General features: G+C 45.9%; 2 protein-coding genes and 1 non-coding gene across 6 annotated transcripts in view; 2 read left to right on the plus strand and 1 right to left on the minus strand.

The window, feature by feature from the left end:
* LOC135564855 (chitobiosyldiphosphodolichol beta-mannosyltransferase-like) overlaps positions 1-12,516 on the plus strand; it is a 29,913-nt gene extending 17,397 nt beyond the window's left edge. Inside the window, exons 9-13 of one of the 4 annotated variants that reach the window (XM_065010922.1) lie at positions 375-434; positions 3,106-3,216; positions 5,358-5,472; positions 11,080-11,155; positions 11,602-12,516. In XM_065010922.1, the coding sequence (XP_064866994.1) occupies positions 375-434; positions 3,106-3,216; positions 5,358-5,472; positions 11,080-11,155; positions 11,602-11,739 (500 nt within the window). In that variant the 3' untranslated portion in view covers positions 11,740-12,516. Of the gene's footprint in view, positions 1-374; positions 435-3,105; positions 3,217-5,357; positions 5,508-11,079; positions 11,156-11,601 lie in introns of those variants that run through there. The other 3 variants (XM_065010925.1, XM_065010923.1, XM_065010924.1) reach the window with 3 other exon arrangements.
* On the minus strand, positions 12,489-21,372 carry LOC115117304 (protein-lysine N-methyltransferase EEF2KMT-like). Its single transcript, XM_065010927.1, has 8 exons — positions 20,966-21,372; positions 20,767-20,829; positions 20,561-20,641; positions 20,278-20,379; positions 19,856-19,989; positions 18,235-18,479; positions 15,332-15,481; positions 12,489-12,760 (listed from the first exon to the last, which is right to left on the minus strand). Exons 1-8 carry the CDS (start codon positions 21,089-21,091, stop codon positions 12,660-12,662), a joined length of 1,002 nt encoding a protein of 333 aa, XP_064866999.1. The 5' UTR covers positions 21,092-21,372; the 3' UTR covers positions 12,489-12,659.
* On the plus strand, positions 20,090-20,166 carry trnaa-ugc (transfer RNA alanine (anticodon UGC)). Its single transcript has one exon. It is a non-coding gene; the product is annotated as a tRNA-Ala (tRNA).
* Positions 21,373-21,398: the final 26 nt, after the last annotated feature.

The following is a 21,398-nucleotide window of genomic DNA, read 5'->3' on the forward strand; positions in this document are numbered from 1 at the left end:
TGATTCTAATTCACCTGTCTAGTCATTCTTCATTAGAATCAATCATGTCTAATCAGTGATTCTAATTCACCTGTCTAGTCATTCTTCATTAGAATCAATCAATGTCTAATCAGTGATTCTAATTCACCTGTCTAGTCATTCTTCATTAGAATCAATCATGTCTAATCAGTGATTCTAATTCACCTGTCTAGTCATTCTTCATTAGAATCAATCACGTCTAATCAGTGATTCTAAGAGAGAAAGGAAAGAGACCTCTCAGTGGTGTCCTCTTAGGGCCCATGGGGCTCTGGTAAAAAGGTAGTGCACTACATGGGGAGTAGGGTGCTGTTTGGGATACAAGCCCTTGTATTAACCTTGTGTGTTTTCTCTACCAGACTACGAGGGGTTTGTGAAAGCAGGAGCCTCTCTTCCCTCGCTGGTCTGTGTCATCACAGGTAACTATAGTGTTGACAGTGTAATGCTGCAGGTCTTTATGGTCCAGGTAACTATAGTGTTGACAGTGTAATGCTGCAGGTCTGTGTCATCACAGGTAACTATAGTGTTGACAGTGTAATGCTGCAGGTCTGTGTCACCACAGGTAACTATAGTGTTGACAGTGTAATGCTGCAGGTCTGTGTCATCACAGGTAACTATAGTGTTGACAGTGTAATGCTGCAGGTCTGTGTCATCACAGGTAACTATAGTGTTGACAGTGTAATGCTGCAGGTCTTTATGGTCCAGGTAACTATAGTGTTGACAGTGTAATGCTGCAGGTCTGTGTCATCACAGGTAACTATAGTGTTGACAGTGTAATGCTGCAGGTCTTTATGGTCCAGGTAACTATAGTGTTGACAGTGTAATGCTGCAGGTCTGTGTCATCACAGGTAACTATAGTGTTGACAGTGTAATGCTGCAGGTCTGTGTCACCACAGGTAACTATAGTGTTGACAGTGTAATGCTGCAGGTCTGTGGCATCACAGGTAACTATAGTGTTGACAGTGTAATGCTGCAGGTCTTTATGGTCCAGGTAACTATAGTGTTGACAGTGTAATGCTGCAGGTCTGTGTCATCACAGGTAACTATAGTGTTGACAGTGTAATGCTGCAGGTCTGTGTCACCACAGGTAACTATAGTGTTGACAGTGTACTGCAGGTCTTTATGGTCCAGGTAACTATAGTGTTGACAGTGTACTGCAGGTCTTTATGGTCCAGGTAACTATAGTGTTGACGGTGTACTGCAGGTCTTTATGGTCCAGGTAACTATAGTGTTGACAGTGTGCTGCAGGTCTGTGTCATCACAGGTAACTATAGTGTTGACAGTGTACTGCAGGTCTTTATGGTCCAGGTAACTATAGTGTAGACAGTGTACTGCAGGTCTTTATGGTCCAGGTAACTATAGTGTTGACAGTATACTGCAGGTCTTTATGGTCCAGGTAACTATAGTGTTGACAGTGTACTGCAGGTCTTTATGGTCCAGGTAACTATAGTGTTGACAGTGTACTGCAGGTCTTTATGGTCCAGGTAACTATAGTGTTGACAGTGTACTGCAGGTCTTTATGGTCCAGGTAACTATAGTGTAGACAGTGAACTGCAGGTCTTTATGGTCCAGGTAACTATAGTGTAGACAGTGTACTGCAGGTCTGTGTCATCACAGGTAACTATAGTGTTGACAGTGTACTGCAGGTCTTTATGGTCCAGGTAACTATAGTGTTGACAGTGTACTGCAGGTCTTTATGGTCCAGGTAACTATAGTGTTGACAGTGTACTGCAGGTCTTTATGGTCCAGGTAACTATAGTGTAGACAGTGTACTGCAGGTCTGTGTCATCACAGGTACCTATAGTGTAGACAGTGTACTGCAGGTCTTTATGGTCCAGGTCACTATAGTGTTGACAGTGTACTGCAGGTCTTTATGGTCCAGGTAACTATAGTGTAGACAGTGTACTGCAGGTCTGTGTGGTCCAGGTAACTATAGTGTTGACAGTGTACTGCAGGTCTGTGTGGTCCAGGTAACTATAGTGTTGACAGTTTACTGCAGGTCTTTATGGTCCAGGTAACTAGTGTTGACAGTGTACTGCAGGTCTGTGTGGTCCAGGTAACTAGTGTTGACAGTGTACTGCAGGTCTTTATGGTCCAGGTAACTATAGTGTAGACAGTGTACTGCAGGTCTTTATGGTCCAGGTAACTATAGTGTAGACAGTGTACTGCAGGTCTTTATGGTCCAGGTAACTATAGTGTAGACAGTGTACTGCAGGTCTTTATGGTCCAGGTAACTATAGTGTTGACAGTGTACTGCAGGTCTTTATGGTCCAGGTAACTATAGTGTTGACAGTGTACTGCAGGTCTTTATGGTCCAGGTAACTATAGTGTAGACAGTGTACTGCTGTAGGTCTTTATGGTCCAGGTAACTATAGTGTAGACAGTGTACTGCATGTCTTTATGGTCCAGGTAACTATAGTGTAGACAGTGTACTGCAGGTCTTTATGGTCCAGGTAACTATAGTGTAGACAGTGTACTGCAGGTCTTTATGGTCCAGGTAACTATAGTGTAGACAGTGTACTGCAGGTCTTTATGGTCCAGGTAACTATAGTGTAGACAGTGTACTGCAGGTCTTTATGGTCCAGGTAACTATAGTGTTGACAGTGTACTGCAGGTCTTTATGGTCCAGGTAACTATAGTGTAGACAGTGTACTGCAGGTCTTTATGGTCTCCAGTATACCCTCCACCTCTACACTCTAACCACTAGGCTACCTGCCTCCTCTACCCTCTAACCACTAGGCTAAAGCACTTTGACATGCTGCGTCTGATTAGGTCTTTTGACCAATCAGATCTCTTTTGACCAATCAGATCAAGTCTTTTGACCAATCAGATCAAGTCTTTTGTCCAATAATTGGGCAAAATATCAGAATTGAGCTGCCTGTGTAAACGCAGCGTTTTTTTGTCAAATGCTGATGTAAAAAGGGGCCTTAGGAATAAATGTGATTCGATTGAGAATCCTCACAAAACAATGACATTATCAACTAACCTGTTGTTGCTAGATTAAACCAACTGAGAAAAACCTTGGTTGTCGGTCCTATACTGTTAACCCTAGAAACGTGTTGTTTCAATTCCCTGTGTGTGTGAGACCAGGTAAGGGTCCTCAGAAGGACCACTACAGGAAGCTGATCGACACCCTGAGCTTTGAGCACGTGAAGATCTGTACTCCATGGCTGGAGGCAGAGGACTACCCTGTTCTGCTAGGTTAGTGTGTTCTCCCTGTCCCAGGCTCAGCAGGTTTGTACTCCATGGCTGGAGACAGAGGACTACCCTGTTCTGCTAGGTTAGTGTGGTCTCCCTGTCCCAGGCTCAGCAGGTCTGTACTCCATGGAGACAGAGGACTACCCTGTTCTGCTAGGTTAGTGTGGTCTCCCTGTCCCAGGCTCAGCAGGTCTGTACTCCATGGCTGGAGACAGAGGACTACCCTGTTCTGCTAGGTTAGTGTGTCCTCCCTGTCCCAGGCTCAGCAGGTCTGTACTCCATGGAGACAGAGGACTACCCTGTTCTGCTAGGTTAGTGTGTTCTCCCTGTCCCAGGCTCAGCAGGTCTGTACTACATGGAGGCAGAGGACTACCCTGTTCTGCTAGGTTAGTGTGTTCTCCCTGTCCCAGGCTCAGCAGGTCTGTACTCCATGGCTGGAGACAGAGGACTACCCTGTTCTGCTAGGTTAGTGTGGTCTCCCTGTCCCAGGCTCAGCAGGTCTGTACCCCATGGCTGGAGGCAGAGGACTACCCTGTTCTGCTAGGTTAGTGTGGTCTCCCTGTCCCAGGCTCAGCAGGTCTGTACTCCATGGAGACAGAGGACTACCCTGTTCTGCTAGGTTAGTGTGGTCTCCCTGTCCCAGGCTCAGCAGGTCTGTACTCCATGGAGACAGAGGACTACCCTGTTCTGCTAGGTTAGTGTGGTCTCCCTGTCCCAGGCTCAGCAGGTCTGTACTCCATGGAGACAGAGGACTACCCTGTTCTGCTAGGTTAGTGTGTTCTCCCTGTCCCAGGCTCAGCAGGTCTGTACTCCATGGCTGGAGGCAGAGGACTACCCTGTTCTGCTAGGTGAGTGTGTTCTCCCTGTCCCAGGCTCAGCAGGTCTGTACTCCATGGCTGGAGGCAGAGGACTACCCTGTTCTGCTAGGTTAGTGTGTCCTCCCTGTCCCAGGCTCAGCAGGTCTGTACTCCATGGAGACAGAGGACTACCCTGTTCTGCTAGGTTAGTGTGTTCTCCCTGTCCCAGGCTCAGCAGGTCTGTACTCCATGGAGACAGAGGACTACCCTGTTCTGCTAGGTTAGTGTGTTCTCCCTGTCCCAGGCTCAGCAGGTCTGTACTCCATGGCTGGAGACAGAGGACTACCCTGTTCTGCTAGGTTAGTGGTCTCCTGTCCCAGGCTCAGCAGGTCTGTACCCCATGGCTGGAGGCAGAGGACCAGGCTCAGCAGGTCTGTACTCCATGGAGACAGAGGACTACCCTGTTCTGCTAGGTTAGTGTGTTCTCCTGTCCCAGGCTCAGCAGGTCTGTACTCCATGGAGACAGAGGACTACCCTGTTCTGCTAGGTTAGTGTGTTCTCCTGTCCCAGGCTCAGCAGGTCTGTACTCCATGGAGACAGAGGACTACCCTGTTCTGCTAGGTTAGTGTGTTCTCCCTGTCCCAGGCTCAGCAGGTCTGTACTCCATGGAGACAGAGGACTACCCTGTTCTGCTAGGTTAGTGTGTTCTCCCTGTCCCAGGCTCAGCAGGTCTGTACTCCATGGAGACAGAGGACTACCCTGTTCTGCTAGGTTAGTGTGTTCTCCCTGTCCCAGGCTCAGCAGGTCTGTACTCCATGGAGACAGAGGACTACCCTGTTCTGCTAGGTTAGTGTGTTCTCCTGTCCCAGGCTCAGCAGGTCTGTACTCCATGGAGACAGAGGACTACCCTGTTCTGCTAGGTTAGTGTGTTCTCCTGTCCCAGGCTCAGCAGGTCTGTACTCCATGGAGACAGAGGACTACCCTGTTCTGCTAGGTTAGTGTGTTCTCCCTGTCCCAGGCTCAGCAGGTCTGTACTCCATGGAGACAGAGGACTACCCTGTTCTGCTAGGTTAGTGTGTTCTCCCTGTCCCAGGCTCAGCAGGTCTGTACTCCATGGAGACAGAGGACTACCCTGTTCTGCTAGGTTAGTGTGTTCTCCCTGTCCCAGGCTCAGCAGGTCTGTACTCCATGGCTGGAGACAGAGGACTACCCTGTTCTGCTAGGTTAGTGTGGTCTCCCTGTCCCAGGCTCAGCAGGTGTGTGTGTGTGTGTGTGTGTGTGTGTGTGTGTGTGTGTGTGTGTGTGTGTGTGTGTGTACTGATGTTCTGTATGTTCTCCCTGTCCCAGGCTCAGCAGATCTGGGTGTTTGTCTCCATAAGTCGTCCAGTGGTCTGGACCTGCCTATGAAGGTGGTGGACATGTTTGGCTGCTGTCTGCCTGTCTGTGCCATCCACTTCTACTGGTGAGACAGGACTCTTTAACAGTCCACTTCTACTGGTGAGACAGGACTCTTTAACAGTCCACTTCTACTGGTGAGACAGGACTCTTTAACAGTCCACTTCTACTGGTGAGACAGGACTCTTTAATAGTCCACTTCTACTGGTGAGACAGGACTCTTTAACAGTCCACTTCTACTGGTGAGACAGGACTCTTTAACAGTCCACTTCTACTGGTGAGACAGGACTCTTTAACAGGCACCTTCTACTGGTGAGACAGGACTCTTTAACAGTCCACTTCTACTGGTGAGACAGGACTCTTTAACAGTCCACTTCTACTGGTGAGACAGGACTCTTTAACAGTCCACTTCTACTGGTGAGACAGGACTCTTTAACAGTCCACTTCTACTGGTGAGACAGGACTCTTTAACAGGCACCTTCTACTGGTGAGACAGGACTCTTTAACAGTCCACTTCTACTGGTGAGACAGGACTCTTTAACAGGCACCTTCTGACACCATGCCCACACACACTGTCTGTGCTGTCACCTTCTACTGCTGAGGGAATACTCTAAACCCTGGGTCACCTTCTACTGCTGAGGGAAAACTCTAAACCCTGGGTCACCTTCTACTGCTGAGGGAATACTCTAAACCCTGGGTCACCTTCTACTGCTGAGGGAATACTCTAAACCCTGGGTCACCTTCTACTGCTGAGGGAATACTCTAAACCCTGGGTCAACAGTCACCTTCTACTGCTGAGGGAATACTCTAAACCCTGGGTCACCTTCTACTGCTGAGGGAAAACTCTAAACCCTGGGTCACCTTCTACTGCTGAGGGAATACTCTAAACCCTGGGTCACCTTCTACTGCTGAGGGAAAACTCTAAACCCTGGGTCACCTTCTACTGCTGAGGGAAAACTCTAAACCCTGGGTCACCTTCTACTGCTGAGGGAATACTCTAAACCCTGGGTCACCTTCTACTGCTGAGGGAATACTCTAAACCCTGGGTCACCTTCTACTGCTGAGGGAATACTCTAAACCCTGGGTCAACAGTCACCTTCTACTGCTGAGGGAATACTCTAAACCCTGGGTCAACAGTCACCTTCTACTACTGAGGGAATACTCTAAACCCTGGGTCACCTTCTACTGCTGAGGGAATACTCTAAACCCTGGGTCAACAGTCACCTTCTACTGCTGAGGGAATACTCTAAACCCTGGGTCAACAGTCACCTTCTACTGCTGAGGGAGTACTCTAAATCCTGGGTCACCTTCTACTGCTGAGGGAATACTCTAAACCCTGGGTCACCTTCTACTCCTGAGGGAATACTCTAAACCCTGGGTCACCTTCTACTGCTGAGGGAATACTCTAAACCCTGGGTCACCTTCTACTGCTGAGGGAATACTCTAAACCCTGGGTCAACAGTCACCTTCTACTGCTGAGGGAAAACTCTAAACCCTGGGTCACCTTCTACTGCTGAGGGAATACTCTAAACCCTGGGTCACCTTCTACTGCTGAGGGAAAACTCTAAACCCTGGGTCACCTTCTACTGCTGAGGGAATACTCTAAACCCTGGGTCACCTTCTACTGCTGAGGGAATACTCTAAACCCTGGGTCAACAGTCACCTTCTCCTGCTGAGGGAATACTCTAAACCCTGGGTCACCTTCTACTGCTGAGGGAAAACTCTAAACCCTGGGTCACCTTCTACTGCTGAGGGAATACTCTAAACCCTGGGTCAACAGTCACCTTCTACTGCTGAGGGAATACTCTAAACCCTGGGTCACCTTCTACTGCTGAGGGAAAACTCTAAACACTGGGTCAACAGTCACCTTCTACTGCTGAGGGAATACTCTAAACCCTGGGTCACCTTCTACTGCTGAGGGAATACTCTAAACCCTGGGTCACCTTCTACTGCTGAGGGAAAACTCTAAACCCTGGGTCACCTTCTACTGCTGAGGGAAAACTCTAAACCCTGGGTCACCTTCTACTGCTGAGGGAATACTCTAAACCCTGGGTCAACAGTCACCTTCTACTGCTGAGGGAATACTCTAAACCCTGGGTCACCTTCTACTGCTGAGGGAAAACTCTAAACCCTGGGTCACCTTCTACTGCTGAGGGAATACTCTAAACCCTGGGTCACCTTCTACTGCTGAGGGAAAACTCTAAACCCTGGTCACCTTCTACTGCTGAGGGAGTACTCTAAACCCTGGGTCACCTTCTACTGCTGAGGGAATACTCTAAACCCTGGGTCACCTTCTACTGCTGAGGGAATACTCTAAACCCTGGGTCGCCTTCTACTGCTGAGGGAATACTCTAAACCCTGGGTCACCTTCTACTGCTGAGGGAATACTCTAAACCCTGGGTCACCTTCTACTGCTGAGGGAATACTCTAAACCCTGGGTCACCTTCTACTGCTGAGGGAATACTCTAAACCCTGGGTCAACAGTCACCTTCTACTGCTGAGGGAATACTCTAAACCCTGGGTCACCTTCTACTGCTGAGGGAAAACTCTAAACCCTGGGTCACCTTCTACTGCTGAGGGAATACTCTAAACCCTGGGTCACCTTCTACTGCTGAGGGAAAACTCTAAACCCTGGTCACCTTCTACTGCTGAGGGAGTACTCTAAACCCTGGGTCACCTTCTACTGCTGAGGGAATACTCTAAACCCTGGGTCACCTTCTACTGCTGAGGGAATACTCTAAACCCTGGGTCGCCTTCTACTGCTGAGGGAATACTCTAAACCCTGGGTCACCTTCTACTGCTGAGGGAATACTCTAAACCCTGGGTCACCTTCTACTGCTGAGGGAATACTCTAAACCCTGGGTCACCTTCTACTGCTGAGGGAATACTCTAAACCCTGGGTCAACAGTCACCTTTTACCCCCATGCAGAGAGGCTATGTGCTGATTTGTTTTGGACTGAGTTTCCTGTGCTGTGTTTAATGTGGATCTAACCCTGTTATATTCTCCTGTGTTGTCAGTCTCTCTGTTATATTCTCCTGTGTTGTTAACCCTGTTATATTCTCCTGTGTTGTCAGTCTCTCTGTTAACTCTGTTATATTCTCCTGTGTTGTCAGTCTCTGTTAACTCTGTTATATTCTCCTGTGTTGTCAGTCTCTCTGTTAACTCTGTTATATTCTCCTGTGTTGTCAGTCTCTCTGTTATATTCTCCTGTGTTGTCAGTCTCTCTGTTAACTCTGTTATATTCTCCTGTGTTGTCAGTCTCTCTGTTATATTCTCCTGTGTTGTCAGTCTCTCTGTTAACCCTGTTATATTCTCCTGTGTTGTCAGTCTCTCTGTTATATTCTCCTGTGTTGTCAGTCTCTCTGTTAACTCTGTTATATTCTCCTGTGTTGTCAGTCTCTCTGTTATATTCTCCTGTGTTGTCAGTCTCTGTTAACTCTGTTATATTCTCCTGTGTTGTCAGTCTCTCTGTTATATTCTCCTGTGTTGTCAGTCTCTGTTAACTCTGTTATATTCTCCTGTGTTGTCAGTCTCTCTGTTAACTCTGTTATATTCTCCTGTGTTGTCAGTCTCTCTGTTATATTCTCCTGTGTTGTCAGTCTCTCTGTTATATTCTCCTGTGTTGTCAGTCTCTCTGTTATATTCTCCTGTGTTCTCAGTCTCTCTGTTAACTCTGTTATATTCTCCTGTGTTGTCAGTCTCTCTGTTATATTCTCCTGTGTTGTCAGTCTCTCTGTTATATTCTCCTGTGTTGTCAGTCTCTCTGTTAACTCTGTTATATTCTCCTGTGTTGTCAGTCTCTCTGTTAACTCTGTTATATTCTCCTGTGTTGTCAGTCTCTCTGTTATATTCTCCTGTGTTGTCAGTCTCTCTGTTAACTCTGTTATATTCTCCTGTGTTGTCAGTCTCTCTGTTATATTCTCCTGTGTTGTCAGTCTCTCTGTTAACTCTGTTATATTCTCCTGTGTTGTCAGTCTCTCTGTTATATTCTCCTGTGTTGTCAGTCTCTCTGTTATATTCTCCTGTGTTGTCAGTCTCTCTGTTATATTCTCCTGTGTTGTCAGTCTCTCTGTTAACTCTGTTATATTCTCCTGTGTTGTCAGTCTCTCTGTTATATTCTCCTGTGTTGTCAGTCTCTGTTAACTCTGTTATATTCTCCTGTGTTGTCAGTCTCTCTGTTATATTCTCCTGTGTTGTCAGTCTCTGTTAACTCTGTTATATTCTCCTGTGTTGTCAGTCTCTCTGTTAACTCTGTTATATTCTCCTGTGTTGTCAGTCTCTCTGTTATATTCTCCTGTGTTGTCAGTCTCTCTGTTAACCCTGTTATATTCTCCTGTGTTGTCAGTCTCTCTGTTATATTCTCCTGTGTTGTCAGTCTCTCTGTTAACTCTGTTATATTCTCCTGTGTTGTCAGTCTCTCTGTTATATTCTCCTGTGTTGTCAGTCTCTCTGTTAACTCTGTTATATTCTCCTGTGTTGTCAGTCTCTCTGTTATATTCTCCTGTGTTGTCAGTCTCTCTGTTATATTCTCCTGTGTTGTCAGTCTCTCTGTTATATTCTCCTGTGTTCTCAGTCTCTCTGTTAACTCTGTTATATTCTCCTGTGTTGTCAGTCTCTCTGTTATATTCTCCTGTGTTGTCAGTCTCTCTGTTATATTCTCCTGTGTTGTCAGTCTCTCTGTTAACTCTGTTATATTCTCCTGTGTTGTCAGTCTCTCTGTTAACTCTGTTATATTCTCCTGTGTTGTCAGTCTCTCTGTTAACTCTGTTATATTCTCCTGTGTTGTCAGTCTCTCTGTTATATTCTCCTGTGTTGTCAGTCTTTCTGTTATATTCTCCTGTGTTGTCAGTCTCTCTGTTAACCCTGTTATATTCTCCTGTGTTGTCAGTCTTTCTGTTATATTCTCCTGTGTTGTCAGTCTCTCTGTTATATTCTCCTGTGTTGTCAGTCTCTCTGTTATATTCTCCTGTGTTGTCAGTCTCTCTGTTAACTCTGTTATATTCTCCTGTGTTGTCAGTCTCTCTGTTATATTCTCCTGTGTTGTCAGTCTCTCTGTTAACCCTGTTATATTCTCCTGTGTTGTCAGTCTTTCTGTTATATTCTCCTGTGTTGTCAGTCTCTCTGTTATATTCTCCTGTGTTGTCAGTCTCTCTGTTAACTCTGTTATATTCTCCTGTGTTGTCAGTCTCTCTGTTAACCCTGTTATATTCTCCTGTGTTGTCAGTCTCTCTGTTAACCCTGTTATATTCTCCTGTGTTGTCAGTCTTTCTGTTATATTCTCCTGTGTTGTCAGTCTCTCTGTTATATTCTCCTGTGTTGTCAGTCTCTCTGTTAACTCTGTTATATTCTCCTGTGTTGTCAGTCTCTCTGTTAACCCTGTTATATTATCCTGTGTTGTCAGCCTCTCTGTTATATTATCCTGTGTTGTCAGTCTCTCTGTTATATTATCCTGTGTTGTCAGTCTCTCTGTTAACCCTGTTATATTCTCCTGTGTTGTCAGTCTCTCTGTTAACCCTGTTATATTATCCTGTGTTGTCAGCCTCTCTGTTATATTCTCCTGTGTTGTCAGTCTCTCTGTTATATTATCCTGTGTTGTCAGTCTCTCTGTTAACCCTGTTATATTCTCCTGTGTTGTCAGTCTCTCTGTTAACTCTGTTATATTCTCCTCTGTAGTCTACATGAGCTGGTGAAACACGAGGAGAACGGGTTGATCTTCAAAGACTCTGAGGAACTATCTGGACAGCTCAAGGTACAGTAATATAATACTACTGTTCAGCTGAGGAACTATCTGAACAGCTCAAGGTACAGTAATATACTACTACTGTTCAGCTGAGGAACTATCTGGACAGCTCAAGGTACAGTAATATAATACTACTGTTCAGCTGAGGAACTATCTGAACAGCTCAAGGTACAGTAATATACTACTACTGTTCAGCTGAGGAACTATCTGGACAGCTCAAGGTACAGTAATATAATACTACTGTTCAGCTGAGGAGATACAGAAACCCCTGATTTATCCCACATCACTTCCCAGTGGTATGATCCTGTCAACTGCCATCTGTCTTATCTGACTGTAACCAGTTCCTGTGACAGTGGTATATGGTCTGATATACACATGGCTGTTTTAGACAGGATCCAATCTACCCGTAAAAAAATTAAAAAAACTGTTCATGTCCCTATGTTGTGTCTCTCCAGTCTCTGCTGTGGGACTTCCCTGACTGTGAGGATGAGGGCAAACTGGGTCAGTTCAGGAGGAACCTCCGGGCCAGTGGGAGGCAGCGGTGGGACCAGAACTGGGACCAGAACGTCCTGCCTCTCCTCACTGCACCCTGACTCCCCCTGTTAGACAGACCTCTTTACAGCAGCTGACTCATCCCCTCTCTACATCTTCGCTCCGTCTCAAACCCACTTTTTGAGCCTCCAATCTTGAACATTTTAACAGACGCTCTTATCCAGAACGACTTACAGGAGCAATTAGGGTTAAGTGCCTTGTTCAAGGGCACATCCACAGATGTTTCACCTAGTCTGCTCGGGGACTCAAACCAACGACTTTTCGGTTACTGGCCGAACGCTCTTAACCGTTAGGCTACCTGCTCTGAACTGCTAGGCTCCCTGCTCTGAACTGCTAGGCTACCTGCTCTGAAACGCTAGGCTACCTGCTCTGAACCGCTAGGCTACCTGCTCTGAACCGCTAGGCTACCTGCTCTGAACCGCTAGGCTACCTGCTCTGAACCGCTAGGCTACCTGCTCTGAACCGCTAGGCTCCCTGCTCTGAACCGCTAGGCTCCCTGCTCTGAACCGCTAGGCTCCCTGCTCTGAACCGCTAGGCTACCTGCTCTGAACCGCTAGGCTACCTGCTCTGAACCGCTAGGCTACCTGCTACCAACTGCCACATGGTCTCCACTTTGAGGACCTGTCGGAAAGAGAGATCGTTACATCAGGCTAGTCTTTCCTCTGCTCTCTCCCCTTTTCTCTCTCTCCTTCTGTGGATCTCTTCATTCCAGGCCGTTTAGATTCTCCTCTTAAACAACACTTGATGTGTATGTTGATGATAATGTATAAATGGGATATTTTCCACACAATGTAAATAAAGACTTTATTACACAGTAATACACATCTGGTTCTGGCTTGGTCTCATATTGTGTGCATCCCAAATGGCACCCTATTCCCTATCTAGTGCACTACTTTTAACCACAAGCCCTATGGACCCTGGTCAAAAGTAGTGCACTTACAATGGGAATAGGATGCCATTATTATATGTAGAGTTTGATCATCTCTATGGTGGCTTGTCTGTTGTAAAAGAACACATGGGTCACTGGTCCTGTCATGACCTCATGTTGGATTCCAGAACTTTCTGTGGGAGAGAAAAACAAAGGAGAAGTTATAGATGCATCAGTTTCAGATGTGTATAATTATAGATGCATTAGTTTCAGAGGTGTAGAATTATAGATGCATCAGTTTCAGAGGTGTAGAATTATAGATGCATCAGTTTCAGATGTTTATAATTATAGATGCATCAGTTTCAGAGGTGTATAATTATAGATCCATCAGTTTCAGAGGTGTATAATTATAGATATATCAGTTTCAGATGTGTAGAATTATAGACCCATCAGTTTCAGATGTGTATAATTATAGATCCATCAGTTTCAGATGTGTAGAATTATAGACCCATCAGTTTCAGATGTGTATAATTATAGATCCATCAGTTTCAGATGTGTATAATTATAGACCCATCAGTTTCAGATGTTTATAATTATAGATGCATCAGGAAAGGACTTCATCCAAGGCAATAGGATTAGATCTCTCCAGAACAGTGGAGATGGACGAGATCAATCACATGTATTTATAAAGCCCTTATTTACATCAGTTGTCACCTAGAACTTCACTGTAACCCGGGATACAAGGTGACGAGGCCACTTGAAGACTATTGAGGTTCGTCCTCTACAGTATCTATGGGTTGGAGAGTCTCATCCTCTACAGTATCTATGGGTTGGAGAGTCTCATCCTCTACAGTATCTATGGGTTGGAGAGTCTCATCCTCTACAGTATCTATGGGTTGGAGAGTCTCATCCTCTACAGTATCTATGGGTTGGAGAGTCTCATCCTCTACAGTATCTATGGGTTGGAGAGTCTCATCCTCTACAGTATCTATGGGTTGGAGAGTCTCATCCTCAGTATCTATGGGTTGAGAGTCTCATCCTCTACAGTATCTATGGGTTGGAGAGTCTCATCCTCTACAGTATCTATGGGTTGAGAGTCTCATCCTCTACAGTATCTATGGGTTGGAGAGTCTCATCCTCTACAGTATCTATGGGTTGGAGAGTCTCATCCTCTACAGTATCTATGGGTTGGAGAGTCTCATCCTCTACAGTATCTATGGGTTGGAGAGTCTCATCCTCTACAGTATCTATGGGTTGGAGAGTCTCATCCTCTGCAGTATCTATGGGTTGGAGAGTCTCATCCTCTGCAGTATCTATGGGTTGGAGAGTCTCATCCTCTACAGTATCTATGGGTTGGAGAGTCTCATCCTCTACAGTATCTATGGGTTGGAGAGTCTCCTCACTATTGAGGTTCAACCTCTACAGTATCTATGGGTTGGAGAGTCTCCTCACTATTGAGGTTCATCCTCTACAGTATCTATGGGTTGGAGAGTCTCCTCACTATTGAGGTTCATCCTCTATCTATGGGTTGGAGAGTCTCCTCACTATTGAGGTTCATCCTCTACAGTATCTATGGGTTGGAGAGTCTCCTCACTATTGAGATTCGTCCTCTACAGTATCTATGGGTTGGAGAGTCTCCTCACTATTGAGGTTCATCCTCTACAGTATCTATGGGTTGGAGAGTCTCCTCACTATTGAGGTTCATCCTCTACAGTATCTATGGGTTGGAGAGTCTCCTCACTATTGAGATTCGTCCTCTACAGTATCTATGGGTTGGAGAGTCTCCTCACTATTGAGGTTCGTCCTCTACAGTATCTATGGGTTGGAGAGTCTCCTCACTATTGAGGTTCGTCCTCTACAGTATCTATGGGTTGGAGAGTCTCCTCACTATTGAGGTTCATCCTCTACAGTATCTATGGGTTGGAGAGTCTCCTCACTATTGAGGTTCGTCCTCTACAGTATCTATGGGTTGGAGAGTCTCCTCACTATTGAGGTTCGTCCTCTACAGTATCTATGGGTTGGAGAGTCTCCTCACTATTGAGGTATCCTCTACAGTATCTATGGGTTGGAGAGTCTCCTCACTATTGAGGTTCATCCTCTACAGTATCTATGGGTTGGAGAGTCTCCTCACTATTGAGGTTCGTCCTCTACAGTATCTATGGGTTGGAGAGTCTCCTCACTATTGAGATTCATCCTCTACAGTATCTATGGGTTGGAGAGTCTCCTCACTATTGAGGTTCATCCTCTACAGTATCTATGGGTTGGAGAGTCTCCTCACTATTGAGGTTCGTCCTCTACAGTATCTATGGGTTGGAGAGTCTCCTCACTATTGAGGTTCTCCTCTACAGTATCTATGGGTTGGAGAGTCTCCTCACTATTGAGGTTCATCCTCTACAGTATCTATGGGTTGGAGAGTCTCCTCACTATTGAGGTTCGTCCTCTACAGTATCTATGGGTTGGAGAGTCTCCTCACTATTGAGGTTCGTCCTCTACAGTATCTATGGGTTGGAGAGTCTCCTCACTATTGAGGTTCGTCCTCTACAGTATCTATGGGTTGAGAGTCTCCTCACTATTGAGGTTCCCTCTACAGTATCTATGGGTTGGAGAGTCTCCTCACTATTGAGGTTCATCCTCTACAGTATCTATGGGTTGGAGAGTCTCCTCACTCAGCTGCTCTTTGAAACAGTTGGTTTACTACTAATGATACATTAAACTTGTAAAGCTATTTTCATTAGTTCTCTCAAAGCTCTAGGTTTAGTACTGACCTAGCTGGTGTTTAAAACTGTTATATGTGTCGGGGTTTCTGATGGTGGAGGAGATGTAGACATCAGGAGGGCTGCCATTGGCCGAACACCTCAGGATCTTAGAGAGAAGCTTCACCAGACAGCCAATGATATCTGGATCGTAAACTACATCTATAACACAGGAAACAACAGGACATGTGTCAGCTGACAACAATAGAATTAGGAAACAACAGGACATGTGTCAGCTGACAACAATAGAATTAGGAAACAACAGGACATGTGTCAGCTGACAACAACAGAATTAGGAAACAACAGGACATGTGTCAGCTGACAGAATTAGGAAACAACAGGACATGTGTCAGCTGACAGAATTAGGAAACAACAGGACATGTGTCAGCTGACAGAATTAGGAAACAACAGGACATGTGTCAGCTGACAGAATTAGGAAACAACAGGACATGTGTCAGCTGACAACAATAGAATTAGGAAACAACAGGACATGTGTCAGCTGACAACAATAGAATTAGGAAACAACAGGACATGTGTCAGCTGACAACAATAGAATTAGGAAACAACAGGACATGTGTCAGCTGACAACAATATAATTAGGAAACAACAGGACATGTGTCAGCTGACAGAATTAGGAAACAACAGGACATGTGTCAGCTGACAACAATAGAATTAGGAAACAACAGGACATGTGTCAGCTGACAGAATTAGGAAACAACAGGACATGTGTCAGCTGACAACAATAGAATTAGGAAACAACAGGACATGTGTCAGCTGACAACAATATAATTAGGAAACAACAGGACATGTGTCAGCTGACAGAATTAGGAAACAACAGGACATGTGTCAGCTGACAGAATTAGGAAATACATTTGATCCCTCACCAGCACCGGGGGGCTGTTCCAGAAAGCTGGATCAATTAGTTAGCCAGGTAACAGCCAGGTAACTACCGGGTAACAGCCAGGTAACAGCCAGGTAACTACCAGGTAACAGTCAGGTAACTGCCATGTAACAGTCAGGTAACTGCCAGGTAACAGTCAGGTAACTGCCAGGTAACAGCCAGGTAACTGCCAGGTAACTGCCAGGTAACTACCAGGTAACAGTCAGGTAACTGCCAGGTAAGTACCAGGAAACTACCAGGTAATAGCCAGGTAACAGTCAGGTAACTGCCAGGTAAGTACCAGGTAACTACCAGGTAACAGTCAGGTAACTGCCAGGTAAGTACCAGGTAACAGCCAGGTAACAGTCAGGTAACTGCCAGGTAAGTACCAGGTAACTACCAGGTAATAGCCAGGTAACAGTCAGGTAACTGCCAGGTAATAGCCAGGTAACAGTCAGGTAACTGCCAGGTAACAGTCAGGTAACTGCCAGGTAACAGTCAGGTAACTGCCAGGTAACAGTCAGGTAACTGCCAGGTAACAGTCAGGTAACTGCCAGGTAATAGCCAGGTAACAGTCAGGTAACTGCCAGGTAACAGTCAGGTAACTGCCAGGTACTGGCTAACTAATAATATCTTTTGAGAAATTTTTGTTGTAATTAAAGGCTGGATTCAATCCATATCGCCAAAGCATCGCAGAAGATCTGCATACAAATGTAAAGGTCATTTCTGACTGAGTTGACATATGCAGTGTTTATTGTGAAGTGTCCGTGACAGAGGGAACATATGCAGTGTTTATTGTGAAGTCTCCGCGACAGAGGGAACATATGCAGTGTTTATTGTGAAGTCTCCGTGACAGAGGGAACATATGCAGTGTTTATTGTGAAGTCTCCGTGACAGAGGGAACATATGCAGTGTTTATTGTGAAGTCTCCGCGACAGAGGGAACATATGCAGTGTTTATTGTGAAGTCTCCGCGACAGAGGGAACATATGCAGTGTTTATTGTGAAGTCTCCGCGACAGAGGGAACATATGCAGTGTTTATTGTGAAGTCTCCGCGACAGAAGGAACATATGCAGTGTTTATTGTGAAGTCTCCGCGACAGAGGGAACATATGCAGTGTTTATTGTGAAGTGTCCGTGACAGAGGGAACATATGCAGTGTTTATTGTGAAGTCTCCGCGACAGAGGGAACATATGCAGTGTTTATTGTGAAGTCTCCGTGACAGAGGGAACATATGCAGTGTTTATTGTGAAGTCTCCGCGACAGATGGAACATATGCAGTGTTTATTGTGAAGTCTCCGCGACAGAGGGAACATATGCAGTGTTTATTGTGAAGTCTCCGTGACAGAGGGAACATATGCAGTGTTTATTGTGAAGTCTCCGCGACAGAGGGAACATATGCAGTGTTTATTGTGAAGTCTCCGCGACAGAAGGAACATATGCAGTGTTTATTGTGAAGTCTCCGTGACAGAGGGAACATATGCAGTGTTTATTGTGAAGTGTCCGCGACAGAGGGAACATATGCAGTGTTTATTGTGAAGTGTCCGCGACAGAGGGAACATATGCAGTGTTTATTGTGAAGTGTCCGCGACAGACGGAACATATGCAGTGTTTATTGTGAAGTGTCCGCGACAGAGGGAACATATGCAGTGTTTATTGTGAAGTGTCCGCGACAGAGGGAACATATGCAGGGTTTATTGTGAAGTCTCCGTGACAGAGGGAACATATGCAGTGTTTATTGTGAAGTCTCCGCGACAGAGGGAACATATGCAGTGTTTATTGTGAAGTGTCCGCGACAGAGGGAACATATGCAGTGTTTATTGTGAAGTCTCCGTGACAGAGGGAACATATGCAGTGTTTATTGTGAAGTGTCCGCGACAGAGGGAACATATGCAGTGTTTATTGTGAAGTGTCCGCGACAGAAGGAACATATGCAGTGTTTATTGTGAAGTGTCCGCGACAGAAGGAACATTACCTTTAAAGCGGATCTTCAGCTTTACGGATTGAATAGAATAGAGCCAGACCATGTTCCTACCTGCAGCGATGACCGTGGCGGCTCCGATCTCTCTCAGCTGCTTCTCTGTCACCTCCTCCCAGTCCAGATGCTCCACACACACTCTGGGAGAGTTCTGGTTGTCCAGCCCATTGAGCTGGACGTTGTCCCTCAGTCTATGTAGAACGCTGAGGTGACAGTCACTGAACACGTAGCTGGAGGGACTGCAGGACCTACACACTGCTATACCAGTCAACCCTACACCACTGCCCAGCTCTAGGACTGTCCTGTAGGAGAGAGCAGAGACAGGACTCACACACAGGGAGAGGACCTACACACTGCTATACCAGTCAACCCTACACCACTGCCCAGCTCTAGGACTGTCCTGTAGGAGAGAGCAGAGACAGGACTCACACACACAGGGAGAGGACCTACACACTGCTATACCAGTCAACCCTACACCACTGCCCAGCTCTAGGACTGTCCTGTAGGAGAGAGCAGAGACAGGACTCACACACACAGGGAGAGGACCTACACACTGCTATACCAGTCAACCCTACACCACTGCCCAGCTCTAGGACTGTCCTGTAGGAGAGAGCAGAGACAGGACTCACACACACAGGGAGAGGACCTACACACTGCTATACCAGTCAACCCTACACCACTGCCCAGCTCTAGGACTGTCCTGTAGGAGAGAGCAGAGACAGGACTCACACACACGGAGAGGACCTACACACTGCTATACCAGTCAACCCTACACCACTGCCCAGCTCTAGGACTGTCCTGTAGGAGAGAGCAGAGACAGGACTCACACACACAGAGAGAGGACCTACACACTGCTATACCAGTCAACCCTACACCACTGCCCAGCTCTAGGACTGTCCTGTAGGAGAGAGCAGAGACAGGACTCACACACACAGGGAGAGGACCTACACACTGCTATACCAGTCAACCCTACACCACTGCCCAGCTCTAGGACTGTCCTGTAGGAGAGAGCAGAGACAGGACTCACACACACAGGGAGAGGACCTACACACTGCTATACCAGTCAACCCTACACCACTGCCCAGCTCTAGGACTGTCCTGTAGGAGAGAGCAGAGACAGGACTCACACACACAGGGAGAGGACCTACACACTGCTATACCAGTCAACCCTACACCACTGCCCAGCTCTAGGACTGTCCTGTAGGAGAGAGCAGAGACAGGACTCACACACACAGGGAGAGGACCTACACACTGCTATACCAGTCAACCCTACACCACTGCCCAGCTCTAGGACTGTCCTGTAGGAGAGAGCAAAGACAGGACTCACACACACACACACACACAGGCAGAGGACACTCACATTACACACCAGATTGAGATTAGGAGTAGTAACCACAGCATGAGTTGTAGACAGAACACAATGACATAACACACACAGTAATGTACCAACCTGTCAGTGAAGAAAGAGGTGTGTGTTCTCCAGACAGAACACACACAGTAGTGTACCAACCTATCAGTGAAGAGGTGTGTGTTCTCCAGACAGAACACACACAGTAATGTACCAACCTGTCAGTGAAGAGGTGTGTGTTCTCCAGACAGAACACACACAGTAGTGTACCAACCTATCAGTGAAGAGGTGTGTGTTCTCCAGACAGAACACACACAGTAGTGTACCAACCTATCAGTGAAGAGGTGTGTGTTCTCCAGAGCCCATTCTGCGAGGTAAAGAGCAGCCTCCCATGTGACCAGGCCTGTAGTTCCTTCAGAGATCACAGCTGTACTCTCTGATAGACTCACTGCTTCTCCACACGGCTACACACACACACACACGTACGGTAAATATAAAATGTATATTTAATTAAAATAATCATGAATTGAATAATAATTGTATTATTTTAAAGGATAAAATAGAGGTCCCGTGTGGCTCGGCTGGTAGAGCGTGGTGCTTGCAACGCCAGGGTTGTGGGTTCAATTCCCACGGGGGGACCAGTACGAAAACAATGTATTCACGCACTACTGGAAGTTGTTCAGGATAAGAGCGTCTGCAAAATGTAGAACACAGCTTCTGTTAAATACAGTGTGTGTGTGTGTGTGTAGTACCAGTAAATAGCTCTTGTAGCACTCTGTCCCCTCCTCTACCCCCAGGACTTCCCCCAGTGCATCATAGAGCTCATCCAGGGGCTCCCTCCCACTGGCTTCATGCTGCACACAGGGAAGACAAGCATCACATTACCGTTGTTTGCTTTAATACTTAGACTTTATTCTATTCATGTGAAACGTGTAAGAATTGCGTTTTTTTAAATGCACCAGTTACTGTACGATAGCGAACTATTTTCTGACAGAATGATACCAGACCAAAAATATATCAGATAAAAGAACTCACCCTTTTGATGAGCTGAGACAGAAACAGTCTCCTATATCTTACTGAGGGAGGATGTTTACAGCACAGTGGGTGAAGGCATGTCTGGAAACAGGTGACAATAGTAATTGTTAGTGTGGTTTCCAACTCGGTAATCCAATGTACTGTTTCTATATATTTAACTAAATAGGTGCGACATTAAAAAAAATAATGCTTTTGACAGGCAATACCTGCTTTAGAATATCTAGAATCATTTCTGATGAGCTGTCGGTCTCGAGCTCCCTTTCAAGGGACTGTAGAAAACAACAACAAATGATGTTTTTACTGTATTCATGTCTTACTATTCCTAAACAATAAAAAAATAAAGAAATACATTACATTTATGATGCAGACCCTACAGTACAACATGCAAGCAGCCCCGCTACTTACATTCCATGGGAAATTTGGCAGTTGACCCATAGTGAAAAAGGAGACTTTAAAGTTATATATAACGTCTGCTCTATTCCTTATGCACGTGACTTCGGTTTTGTCGGTCTGATCCTTAGACCGATACATTTCGTTAATTTTAAACCAACCCGAGAATGGAATTACACTAAACCACAGGCTGGCCACGTGTTTCCCTGAGTTTGTTGTCTTCCTCTTTTACCCAAGAAGCACTCCTCCTGTCGCAATGCCTGATGGTCAATGTAGTATAATCATGACAGACAGTAACGCGATAACATCTTCTTTTTTTTAAAGAAAGTACAAATTAGAAAACATTTACAATGAGATGAGAGCTCTATTTTATGTCCCACTAGAACCTGTATCTGTGGGCCTACTGTTCTCAGTGCATAGAACCTGTATCTGTGGTCCTACTGTTCTC

Source organism: Oncorhynchus nerka, linkage group LG26 (assembly GCF_034236695.1).
Source record: "Oncorhynchus nerka isolate Pitt River linkage group LG26, Oner_Uvic_2.0, whole genome shotgun sequence".
NCBI lineage: Eukaryota > Metazoa > Chordata > Actinopteri > Salmoniformes > Salmonidae > Oncorhynchus > Oncorhynchus nerka.

What these genes read in the sequence shown, in the direction of transcription:
- LOC115117304 (XM_065010927.1), bottom strand. Translation starts at nt 21,091, where the DNA reads ATGTATCGGTCTAAGGATCAGACCGACAAAACCGAAGTCACGTGCATA. An exon ending in GCTACAAGAGCTATTTACTG is followed by an intron (nt 19,990 to 20,277) that starts GTACTACACACA and finishes GTGTGTGTGTAG; the next exon opens with CCGTGTGGAGAAGCAGTGAG. An exon ending in CAGTTTTAAACACCAGCTAG is followed by an intron (nt 12,761 to 15,331) that starts GTCAGTACTAAA and finishes TCTCTCCCACAG; the next exon opens with AAAGTTCTGGAATCCAACAT.